The sequence below is a fragment of the Mytilus trossulus genome, unplaced genomic scaffold, assembly GCF_036588685.1.
Source record: "Mytilus trossulus isolate FHL-02 unplaced genomic scaffold, PNRI_Mtr1.1.1.hap1 h1tg000210l__unscaffolded, whole genome shotgun sequence".
Classification (NCBI taxonomy): Eukaryota; Metazoa; Mollusca; class Bivalvia; order Mytilida; family Mytilidae; genus Mytilus; species Mytilus trossulus.
In genome coordinates this window covers 3099710-3113217 of record NW_026963310.1, presented here as the reverse complement: position 1 = coordinate 3113217, position 13508 = coordinate 3099710, and the positions used below count along the sequence as shown (strand labels likewise).

The window sequence follows — 13508 nt, the reverse complement described above, 5'->3', positions numbered from 1 at the left end:
CACTTTGAATTTGGTGAATTTAAACTGTTATTTTTGGAGCACATTTCACCTATCAGAAATTCAAATGGCAATAAATTTAAACAATTGTTTATGCAATGCAAAAGCTGTGAACATGAGGTTTAGGGCAATTGACATATGTAAGTAGGAAAATTCACAACATAATTCATCTGTAAACAAAGTATAAAATATCTATATCTTCTAACCTTCTGAAATTTACAGAAGCCAATAAATAAAGGCAGCAGTAGTATACCGCTGTTCAAAACTCATAAATCCATGGACAAAAAACAAAATCGGGGTAACAAACTAAAACCGAGGGAAAAGGCATTAAATATAAGAGGAGAACAACGACACAACACTAAAATGTAACACACACAATAATTTAGTATAATTCAGATGATACATGTATTAATGACAAAATGGGTTTTTAAAAATTAGATTTTCTTCATATGACATGTATGAGCTGCGTAGGATAGAAAACAATCTTATTCAAGTTCATGTATACATTTACATTTATATACAAAATGAAAGATGACTGTTGGCATGTTTTGTATGAAGTTCTCATATCCTGTATATTGTTTCAATTTTCAAACAGTTACAAACTTTGCCTAAAGATTTTTGTCCACTTAAAAAGTAAACAAATGTACTGATAATCATTTGCTTAAGGTCGACTTCTACCAGACACAACTCACATACAGATATAAATAGTACTTCCTTTCTTTTATCAAATTAATGACCCTTTTGTGGGTTTTTTTTCAAGTAATAAACAAAGAATTTTACAAATTAAAGGAAAAGGTATAACATTTTTATACCAGAACTATTCTTGAGAAAATGTTGATGTCTTTGTTATCTTTACAGCATCTGCACAACAGCTTAGTCTTAATAAAGCAGTAATGAGTTCTCTTCTATCCTCAGTTTTAAGAATGTCATACATCTTTGTATAATATATAATACCATTGTCTGTTTCATTTAATCCTTTCTCCATGTGAAGGAGGAAGTTACGGCTGAGTTTCAGGCAAGTCATCATCATCTAATAAGAAAAATATATAAATTATTGCAAAACAGTATACTGGTGACTTTTGGTATCACAGTCTTCATGGCAATGACATTATATTTAAGTATAAGATAATAGACATAACAACATATTCAGCAATGTAAATCTAATTGTAAAAAGGGAGTAAATCCAAAATCTATTCACAATTTTGTTTTTATTTTAAAATTGAAAGAAAATTAACTAAAGACATGAAAGAAGGAATATACAATTGAAGTTAAAAAAAGCCATTATTCTTCATTTTATCTATAAAAAAATGCAGTCAAACAACATACTGTTTAATCGTCCCAAAACCCTGCTACAAAAAAGGCACCCCCATTTATATTGTAATATTCCTGATCTGAACACCTTAGTTAATAATATCTTTGGCTAGTTTGGGATAGTTAGAGGTACCATTTTCTGGAATGGCCCTTACTATTTTTCTGCGACCTTTGATGTTTTTCCAATTGAAAAAAAAAATGTTGTGGAACACATTTTACGTGTCAGAAAAAATATTTATAAAATAAAAAGGCCCAAACCAAGAAAATCTTTAAAAGATCACAATCTTTTTTCATGATATGATTATGCAACATATTCTTTAAATATATGTCATTTCTTCATAGACAAAACCAGATGCTCCGCAGGGCGCAGCTTTATACTACCGCAGAGGTTGAACCCTGAACGGTTGGGGCAAGTATGGACACAACATTTAAGCTGGATTCAGCTCTAAATTTGTATTGTGATTAAATAGTTGACACACTGTGACAGCATAGGTTTCTGACACAGAATGAATGAAGTCTAATGATCTTAAAATTTTTGTTTTGCCCCTTTGAACAATTCACTATGCTGTTGGATAATAATCCTCTCAAAAAAATGTTTGAAGAAATTTTCTTTTTTTTACGAAATTTCAAATTAGAAAAATTGACCCTGTCCCCCAATTTTTTTTCACATCCCCCTTTATTCCAAAACCGATCTCAATTCAAATTTCTAATGGAGTTTGCAACAATAATTACTCATTTAAATACATCATAAAATATTAAAAAAAAAGTGCTTGTTATAACTGAAGGTGTAACACCACTAATTCAGGCCCGGCCAGAAAGCACATACCAGAAAGTAGTACATATTTATAGCGAACCCTATTGAACCTTTCTATAGATTCACCTGCAAGTTACCTGTCCATTTAAACTTTTGGCAGTTCTATTGTCCCATCTAACAAATACAACAGGTATTGTTCTCTGTATAGTTTATTCACCAGGACCTTTAAATTTCTTCTAGGAGAAATATATCACTCATTGATTAATTTACCTGAGTAAAAAATTTATCTGCTAAATTAGAAGGAAATAACATGTGTACTATTTAAAAAAAACTGTATATGAGTTTGAATGTATTATATTTTCAATCTGTTGAATGTAAACACTAATTCAGACATTAATAAAAGTTTATTCCTAAAAAAATATTAACATTATTCCTATTTCCAAAAAATAATTGATAAAAAAAACTTTAAAATGTTGATGTTTACATATTAAGGCCTTCTTAAAAGTATTCTATAACTAAACAAAAACTAAAAAATGCAAATGTTCATACGAACAATACTTTTTATTTTAAAAACAAACTGTTTATGATTAAGTTATTATTTATTTTGAACATATTGAAAAAATTATTATAAATGTTTAATAAACACGAAATCACAGGCATTTTTTTATATGTGAAACATGTAATTTCTATCAATTTAGCAGATAAATTTTCTACTGAGGTAGATTAATCAATGAGTGATATATTTCTCTTGGAAGAAATTTAAAGGTCTGAGTGAATAAACTATACAGAGAACAATACCTGTTGTATTTGTTAGATGGGACAATAGAACTGCCAAAAGTTTAAATGGACAGGTAACTTGCAGGTGAATCTATAGAAAGGTTCAATAGGGTTCGCTATAACACAAAATAGTTCCTACGCATGAGTGTAACTTTTAAAATATGTAGAATATTTAGGTATTTTTGGTATCAAATGAAAGCTGAAGGACTGGTGATTATTGTAGAACACTTTTGGACTTATAGTTTTGAATATTAAAAGAACTGCACCAAATTTTAAAAAGAGGGTACATTTTGTCTGTTTGTCAGATCTGAAGTACCTGTGTTGGTACATCTGAACTTCGGGGAACCAGTTCTTTCTTATATGCCATGCAAGGTATGTTGATTTTTTCAGTACAAGACACGATAAAGTGTTGCTTTGAAATGCAATGATTGCCACTTTATTTGAACTTAAAATAAAAGAGGTGTGCCTTTTTGAAACGGAGGAATTTAACATAGAAAGCAATGGGACCATGAATTAGTGGTGTACTTCCTGAATGGTAAAGATTGTTTAACTACTATTCTGGAAAAAGAAAGATAACGCCAATTGAAATTTCTTGCTTTTCAACAATATTGTGCAATTAGAAATTTCTTGCTCTTGTGCAATACTGTGCAATTGAAAATACTTGCTATTGCACAATACTATGCAATTGAAGATTTCATGCTATTGTGCAATACTGTGCAATTGAAAATTTCTTGTTATTGCTGAGTACTGTGCAATTGAAAATTTCTTGCTATTGCACAATACTTAATATAATAATTTTGGATCCTAATTTGGACGAACTTGAAAACTGGGCCCACAATAAAAAATCTAAGTACATGTTTGGATTCAGCATATCAAAGAACCCCAAGAATTCATTTTTTGTTAAAATCAAACTAAGTTTAATTTTGGACCCTTTGGACTGTAATGTAGACCAATTTGAAAACGGGACCAAAAATTAAGAATCTACATACACAGTTAGATTCGGTATATCAAAGAACCCCAATTATTCAATTTTTGATGAAATCAAACAAAGTTTAAGTTTGGGTCCCTTATTCCTAAACTGTTGGGACCAAAACTCTCAAAATCAATACATGTACCAACATTTCTTTTATAGTCATAAACCTTCTGTTAAAATTTCATAGATTTCTTTATACTTATACTAAAGTTATGGTGCGAAAACCAAAAAAAATGCTTATTTGGGCCTCTTTTTTGCCCCTAATTCCTAAACTGTTGGGACCTCAACTCCCAAAATCAATAACAACCTTTCTTTTGTGGTCATTAACCTTGTGTTTAAATTTCATTGATTTCTATTAACTTAAACTAAAGTTATTGTGCAAAAACCAAGAAAATGCTTATTTGGGCCCCTTTTGGTCCCTAACTCCTAAAATGTTGGGATCAAAACTCCCAAAATCCATCCCAATCTTCCTTTTGTGGTCATAAACTGTTTGTTTAAAATTTCATAGATTTCTATTAACTTAAACTAAAGTTATTGTGCAAAAACCAAGAAAATGCTTATTTCGGCCCCTTTTGGCCCCTAACTCCTAAAATGTTGGGATCAAAACTCCCAAAATCTATCCCAACCTTCCTTTTGTGGTCATAAACCTTGTGTTTAAATTTCATAGATTTCTTTTAACTTTTACTTAAGTAAGAGTGCGAAAACTAAAAGTATTCAGACGACGACAACGACAATGACGACGACGACGCAGCCAACAAGATAGCAATATACGATGAAAATTTTTTCAATTTTTGCAGTCGTATAATAATATTCATGTTTTACAGTCATTTCTTAAATGATAAAAGTTCTGTAAAAAGTGAATTACTGCCATGACTTCATCAAATAACACCAAGAGAGAAAATGGGTTAATTTGAAAGTTGTCCATACATCTACTAATACAAGATATACATTTAATATGCTACCTCAATAATAGGATACAGATTTCTGTTGGTTCATGTCAACTTCAATGTATCCACTAAATATAAAAAAAATATTTGTTAATGGTACCTTTGTTTCTGTAAACATTATTCCAATACTGGCCTTGGAAAATAAAAACAATGAATGTTTAGTTTCCAGTAACAGTTGTCCTGCATGTTGAGCTGAACCATTGATTTCATATGGCAGTATTAATGGTTCTTTTGTTATTGCGTCGGTTTCCAGTAAGTCTTTGTTCACTTCTGAATTGTCACTTGAAGCTTCTGAATATCTGGTTTCTCTTCTTTTTTTATGAACTTTGGAATGATTGTGTTTTTTAACCTGTAAAACATACAATATCTTCTACCAGTGTTTGACAGGTTTATAAATTAGGCTGTCTTTTCTCAATTGATTTTTTTTCATTGTTGAAGGCCATATGGTTGTCTTAAATTGTTTACATTTAATTTATTTGAACTTTGGTGGATAGTTATCTCATTGGCAATCATACAACATCTCCTTATATTTATCATGTTTATATTCTAGGTAATTCTTCATGTTATCTCATGCAGATTCTCATTGACAAGGCCATACAGAGGGACTAAAAATCTGTATCTAAAGCAAAGTAGGTTTGCATTCTGACATGTCTTTAAATGCTTCTTTCTTTGTCATTCTTTGAATGTTTTATCACCATGCATCATGGTGTATGGTGTATGGTGTAATACACTTATCTGATGTCAAATGTTATAACACAGCAACTCTTTTCACAAAAAAAATGTTACAATTAAAATTGATCGTAAGTTTTACTGAAATGTGTATGACTTAAAAGTACTTTCACTCATAAGATTTTTTGTGAAAAGAGTCACAGGTTTGCAAATCTAATTGTTATGACAAATCCTCCTGTATTTCAAAAAACATCACACGATATTAGGGATTCTACTTATTACCAGAACTGTAAGCAGCAACAGTCTGGTTCATCAGAGGAACATATTGAGTGGGTGATAATCATGTCTAATTCTTTATATTTTATTTATTTTTCTGATTGAATTGCTATCATAGGGATGATAATTTCTAATCAACTAGAGGGTATATACATTTTTCTTTAGGGGTAGCTAAAGCACGCCTCCTGGTGCTGGAGTTTCTCACTACATTGGCTATACCTACCCAACCCTTACCCATTATCTTGAATAAATTACCTCTGCCACACATAATGTAGATGCCCCACTAAAATTCTCTAATTTGTGTGCTGTCTCAAATGGTGAATTGTCAATCTCAAAAACGAGGTCAGGCTTGGAATTCACCTCCTGTCCATGAATCTTACATCTTCTTTTCATATAAACGTTACTGAAATAAAAATTATTGAAATTTTATCACACTTGATGATTAAATTCAAAACACTGCAGGGTATAATTTTTTTCCATTTATTTATAAACCATAAACTTGTAAAACAAAGCTTTACTTACAATTTCATGAATTTCAATGTTAACCCTTCAAAAATGTTCACAGAAATCAATTTTTGACACAAAAATTCATTTTGGAGTAGATTTTTATAGAGGATTTTAACAATGGCAGAACATATATCAGATTCCTGCCCCTTGCAAAATTTATGTAATTTCTTGACAAGTGTAACAATATTTTTAGCCTTGAATATCTGAGCATATATTACATCCATAAATTTCTTGAAATGTTCATAAGACCGTAAGTATGTTAGTTTTCTCGTATGAATTGTTTTACATTGCCATGTCAGGGCCTTTTATCATGTTTATAGCTGACTATGCTGTATGGGCTTTGCTCATTGTTGAAGTCCGTGCGGTGACCTATAGTTGATAATGTCTGTGTCATTTTGGTCTCTTGTGGACAGTTGTCTCTTTGGCAATCATACCACATCTTCTTTTTTATATGGATAGAATGTAAGAATGTTTTGATCAATGCAATATATTTTGTGTATTAATAAAGGTAGTGATAAGGTTTGGAAGATTTAGATATAAAGTCAGTCCCATAAGGTTTTGATTGCATTAAGATTGCATGCAATCTTTACCTAAAAATTGTTGATGCACTGACGGATGGCAAAAGTAAATGCCATATGACTCCTACATGGTCAATAAAATTCTTCCCTATCTTTCATAAACTCTGCACTGTATAATTCATATACTTCTAGATTCTTTGATCATCTCAACAAGATTGATATTTTTCTTGAGTGGGTCTGCGTTTATTTTTGTGATTACCAATTTTCATTTTTCATGATTTGAGGAAATCTTACATGTCTTACATGTTCGTGGATATTTAATTTCGTGGTTTTGCCAAAGTCTGCATCCAAGCCTATAGAAAATTTGTTATTCATTGAACATTTGATTTTGTGGTGCGCCTGTAACTACGAAATCCATAAAAATTAGTATCCAACGAATAATAATGAAACAATATATAAATAACACATAGCTGAGAGGGTGATAGAGCAGATTGGTACCCCGAGAAAACATTGTCAACCGCGGCGAAGCCAAGGTTGACAATGCCTTTTCGAGGGGTTCCAATCTGCTCTATCACCCTCTCAGCTATGTGTTATTTAATTTATTATACTGAATGTCCTATCATTATTGGCTTTTACAGATTACTTTTATTTTAAAAGTATTTTCTATGACGTCACGTTCATAACGTTACGGGCATTAGAAAAAAACAACAAAAGTCAAGCAAGATTCATTGTTCTTTGAATTATCGATTTCTGATTGGTCTAGACGAGAGGGTAACATTCAAAAAAATTGTCACCCGCTCAGCTATGTGATAGAGTAAATTGACACCCTCGGCTTAGCCAATCAAAATATGGCATTTTAACGTGAAGTATAATAACAGTATATATCTTCCATACCTTCCAAATAACTGACACATCTTGCAGAAGGACTCTAAAATGGTCAGGAAGGATGCTTTATAACTATTCAGGGCATAGGCCCTACTGACGACAAGTTTCTTTAAGGCTGCTAGAAATTCAATTCCATATGTTCTAACCTGTTCAAATGACCTGAAAAATAAATACAAATTGTTTTTCATTTGACATTATAAAATAATAAATAGAAGTTGAGCTCATTATCAATGATACACATGTCCATCTAGTTTGTAATTCACAGGCCAAAAATGAAATTATCAACATTACTGATAACATTTATTAATTCATTCATACATTTTACTGTTACATGTAAATTAACAATCATGTACATGTCTGGTCTGTGTTAGATAATAGGAATCAAGCTTAAACATGTCAAATTATGGAAGTACATGTACATGTACAACATGTACATTGTACAGACACCACTTTGAACACATGCATGTATATCAAAGATTTTTTTTTTCATTTTTTACATACATATAGATTAGGCCGTTGGTTCTCCAACTTGATAGGTTTTATACTAGTTGTTTGTTGGGGCCCTTTATAGTGGGCAGAAAAGGGTTATTTTCTCACAACCTTATTTGCCGTTTTTTATTTGAGGGGCAGCTGTGAAAAAGGTTTTTTATTCACCATTTTTCGTGAAATGGGTAAAAGATCAGGACATTTTTAATTGTTCTTTCATCATGAAATGACAACTTTATATTGCGTTCTCTCATGCAGATACCCCCCTTTACGCCCCTCTTTATAGCTTGCTATTCAGTGTGAGCCAAGGCTTCGTTTAACAAATGTTTTAAAGACCGTAATTTTATTTTAATGGTTTACTTACACAAATTATGCCATGGATAGAGAGTTGTCTCAATGGCACTCATACCACATCTTAATTCTCATATTTAAATACCCAAAAGTGTAGTCCAAATAATTAAGATGTCTTACAACATTTGTAAAACATGAACAAGGCTATTCTAATTTTTCTATTGGGGTCTAAGCGTGATGCGTGATTGACGATTTTTCGTAAGCGTGACATGTGAAAGCCAAACTATTGTGTCGGGAAAAATGGGAAATTAAGTCTAGCCGGACTCAGGAAATTACAAAAAAATGAAAATTGCTTTCGTACATAGTAAGTGTAAGCGGGATATAGGATTTCACAAAACAATAGGCGGGATCTGGGATCAGAACCCCCAATGAGACCCCCTTACAAGTCAGTAGGAAAGAAAAAAAATATATACTTTCATAGTCTAGAACTTCAGTCAGGGGTACTACTTGTACAAGTTATTTCTAATTACTTGAAGAAGTAATACATGTAATATTAATATACTTGTATACAATGTAAGTAAATTTGTAGGATACTTATATAAGTGAATTTTATTAACCCCCAAGGGTGACTGGCGAATAGAAATATGGCTACTTGGTCTTCTCCCGACCAGCAGTAAAACGTTTCCTGAAGTGGGGCATCCCCTTTGGCTGTACAGGATGTATTAGGTTCGCAGTCACATCCCGTCAGAATGAGGACGTTAAATCCAATATCTCGTGTAGAGAGGGTGTCACACTCTTTGTTGGTTAAGAACCCTTGCAACAACTCTTTGATGGGTTGGTAGGTGGCCTGGTGGAACACAAAATTTCTGTCCCTATCCAATATACATGTACCCTCATTTTCCAGTGGCAGTCCAAATTTCCCCAACCATCATCCCAGATGGCCTCTATTGTGACAAGACCTATCTATTGTATTTATTGTGAACTTGTTCTTGTCCTGAATATGCATGAAATGTTTGCCACTGGCCATTAAGCAACCAACAACAATCAAGTTACTTGTATATATATAGGTAAACAAAATATTGGCTGATTTATCATGTTTATGTCCCTTAGACATTCAGATTTTTACTTGTAGAAGTAAAAAAGTCATCCTATTTTCTTCTATTGAATTCCTATGATCTCTTTGACCAAATAGAATTTTAAAATATCTGCCGTTTGCAGGTGTCTTTACTAATCATTTTAAATTTAAGTGTAATTTCATGGACAATGAAAATCCCATTTGTCTGTTATCTTCTGCTTATTTAGAAGCCCCCAAAGAGCAATTTTTGTGCAAAGATGCAAATACTTAAGATCTTTGCTAAATCAGTTTCTTTGAAATGAGATGAAACATTGAACTTTAATAAAAAAAATTGGGCAAACCTTGGAAAAATCATTGAAGCCATGAATTTACATCTCAAAACTTGAGGACTTTTGAGGGATTTTAAGAAAAATTTACTTACATGTATAATACAAGTAAATTTTTGAGAAAATTAAGGGGAGGTGTATCTTTGTTCTGTATCTCCCTCCTTTAGTAGGAGCACCACTATGGGTTATGGTGTTAAAAAGAAGACATATAACACACTGTACATGCTGTATTGGTACAGATTTAATGTGAGCATTTGCCTATCAAGTTTCCCAGTCTGGCCGTGACGGGTCTTACTACCAGAAAGTTAACCTTCCCCAAAACCATGAAAACAATAAGTACAATGTATTAAACAGTGGCGGATCCAGAGGGGGGGGTTCCGGGGGTGCGCACCCCCCCTTTATCTTTGCCGATCAATGCATTTGTATCGGGACATATGTTTTACACCCCCCCCCCCCCCTTTGCCCTGGGTTAGCACCCCCCCTTTCGAAAATTCCTGCATCCGCCCCTGTTAAAGCATACGAACACACCCACTCACCTGACTCAATTAAAACAATATTTATTAACTTATATGTGTATATTTTTTTTTACTTCTTCAAGTAAATTAAAAATAACTTGTACAAGAAGTACCCCTGACTGAAGTCATGGTAGTAATTCAATGTCATACGTCATTGCAAGATGTCATTATTATTAGGCGTCCCAGAAAAAAAAAATAGCCTTGCAAGACCTCATAATTATTTGGACTACCAAAAGTGTAAATATGTATGTATGTATGTACTGTAGATTCCTACGACATGTCCGATATCCGAAAAAAACCCTTGAGAGCTCCAAGGGTACAGTGGAATCCATGTACACTCCCTATTGGAATTAATGGAGATGTGTCACTAATGTATTTACAATGTTTAATATTTACAAGGACAATCACCACCCCATCGACAAGGAGTATTAGGACACGGGGCAGGGTATGTTATTATGGTTGAGGAAGCAAAAGTACTCGGAGAAAACCACTGTGCTTTCGGTGGGAACAGACAAACCGAAGAGATATCAGCAGATAGATCTCCACGTCAAAGTTGGGACCAACCGAGGCCCCCATAGTACCCATGCTAGTTTAAACTCAGGTCTTGGTACCAGAGATGTGTGTGAGAGGGTGAAAATCACCCTTCTTGTGTACTGACATTGTTAGCATCCGGAGTGAGGATCAAACTCGGTACCTTCAAAACTGTAGCCATTGGACTTAAACAATAGATCACGAACTCACACATATATGTTTATCGAGATGTTTATTAATTTGACATTTATTTGTATAAATGTAGCGGAGACGCATATTATTTTTTAATTATCTTGACGTATTTGCCGGGATTTTCAAAACATATATTTTTCAAATAGACCCGAGGTTACTTACTCTGTGTCCTGTCAATTTCCCGTTTCACTTTTATGAAATTAATTTACCCGGACATTGCTTGTCCCTTTGTAATACTTTTTAATTAACTTATGCCATAATTTACTGTATTTTCATGATATTATTTAGAAATTCTTCTCGTGTGTAAATGGCTGCTATTTAGAGAGGTTCCCAATGTCGTATCTTGGCATTTTACATAGGCTAAGCTTGATTCCACTTTTAGGAGTACGCCATTTTACATTTTAATAACAACTATTGGATATTACAATGTATTCTGTTACTAAATTTAGGTGCTCTGGCACTATATATACAAACGTTTTACCCATTCAAATTGCTTAATCATTTAGAGAGCCACAGTCTGTTAAAGAGACTGACAAGGTAGGTGCATTTAAATGTAAGGGAGATAATTTGTCCCATTTGACTTAATTTTACCTTTTTGGCTTCGCCACACCTCGGAAATAAAACCTGTTAATTTAATATGTAGGACTTAATATAAAGATAAGAATAGGATTTTACTTTACATTTAAATAAGGGTTAAGATTATAATTTTGCAAATATAACTTAGGGGAATTTAGTTAAGGGAATAATTTATTGTGAATATTGTATGTTGTGTTGTGTAGATATACTTGCGCAAATATATATGTTTTAGTGTAAATCAAAATATGAAAACTTTATCGTCTCACTGATTTAAGAAACAGAGACTCAGGTCCTAGAACCCGGTATGTGGTCTTGGTATCTCTTGGTTTAATTTCGAATCTGTACTACTACATTGGTATATTGAATTCATTTCAAATATATGGGCATTACTTAGGCATCGTCGTTCAAAGAATCAGTCGACATTTGCGTATCTAACATAAAAAGCTAGTTCATATATCGAAACATAGATCGAAACCAACAAACATGATTGACTCCGGTTACATAAATATAAACATGATAAATGTAAACCTTTGAGTTTCTCCAGCAGAATTTCGCAGAAGTTGTTGCAAGTCTGAGAATTTATCATATACAGCTTTGAAGTCAAGATCAATGTCATCAAATGTCATGTCGAAATCAAGTTTCTTCTCAATATACGTAGAAGTATTTTCCAATTCCTCCGACAAGGGAGGAACATTCACTGAATCTAGTAACTCATTAGGACTGTTAATTACAGTTTGGTTCCAACTTATGTTAAGTTCACGAAGAGTAGTATCAGTCCATTCACTCGTGTCATGAGGTATACATTTCTGGCTTGAATTAAAAGATTCGTTTGTCCATTCATCTTCTGAATCATCTGAATTTTCTCTTCGTTGTCTTTTGCGTAAGGAGGCTGACATTTTGTTTTTGTGACGACTTAGTCATTTTCGTACCCAAACCATCTTGTCCCTTCTGTATTTTGTTATTTTTTTCCACGCGTCTGTGCATATCGTGACATGTGAGTGTCATTTGAACACTTCTATTAAAAAGGCCTATAAAGGGAATAACAAGCGACTAACAAAGCCAGATAATTAAATGTCGAATAAAGAAAAAAATGGAACAAAAAATAAAGAATAGAGAATAATGGTAAAAACAAATAAACTTGAATAGAGTAAAATGGCATACAATTAATAACGAATATAGAAATAAAGGATCCCACCCAGACTCTTGGCATGGGTCCCGCGTACCCAATGTACAAATTCTAAGGCAGCAACCATATTTGCTTTTCGGGGTGGGGGTGGGGGGTGGAGGTCGCGCTATGGTGTTTTTTGGAAAAAAAGTTTGTTTCCAGTTTCTGGAGAAAAAAAAATATTTGTTTTTCACCCTGAGAAAAAAAAAATGTTTGTTTCACACTCTGACAGCTGCCACTATATGTAATGCTAAAATTGAAAGAATTTTTTTTTTCAACTTGTCGTCAACAAAATAGATTGTCTTTCGCCGAAGGCAAAACAAAAAGTTTGTCCAGAAAAAAATTCCATAGACCCAATCCCCCCCCCAAAAAAAATAAATAAAAATCAATTGATTGCTGCCTAACAGACTCATCAATAACATTTACTGAAGGTAACAAACTTTCAAAAGTTTATTCATTACTGTATATCCTATGTTTTAATTGTTCGTAACTTTCATATTTATTTGTTAGGACGTACAGTCATCTTGAAATGTGCATAAGCTGCTCAAATGCAATAGGGTTGATGTAATAAATCCATACAAGATGACTCAAATAAAGAGCCATACAACACAGATGTATTGATCACTAAAGCTGGTAATAGTATACTAATTTAATAATATATTATGTCCAAGATTAAAATTTAATTGAATCAAAACTTATTGATTACAGTTATAATTATACTAGTATACTGATTTTAA

The 13508-nt window shown here is 32.8% G+C and overlaps 1 protein-coding gene across 1 annotated transcript; it reads right to left on the bottom strand.

The window, feature by feature from the left end:
- Nucleotides 1-743: 743 nt before the first annotated feature.
- LOC134700958 (uncharacterized) lies at nucleotides 744-12512 on the bottom strand. The gene is made up of 5 exons (XM_063562102.1): nucleotides 12135-12512; nucleotides 7624-7773; nucleotides 5960-6107; nucleotides 4860-5108; nucleotides 744-1027 (listed from the first exon to the last, which is right to left on the bottom strand). Exons 1-5 carry the CDS (start codon nucleotides 12500-12502, stop codon nucleotides 815-817), a joined length of 1128 nt encoding a protein of 375 aa, XP_063418172.1. The 5' UTR covers nucleotides 12503-12512; the 3' UTR covers nucleotides 744-814.
- Nucleotides 12513-13508: the final 996 nt, after the last annotated feature.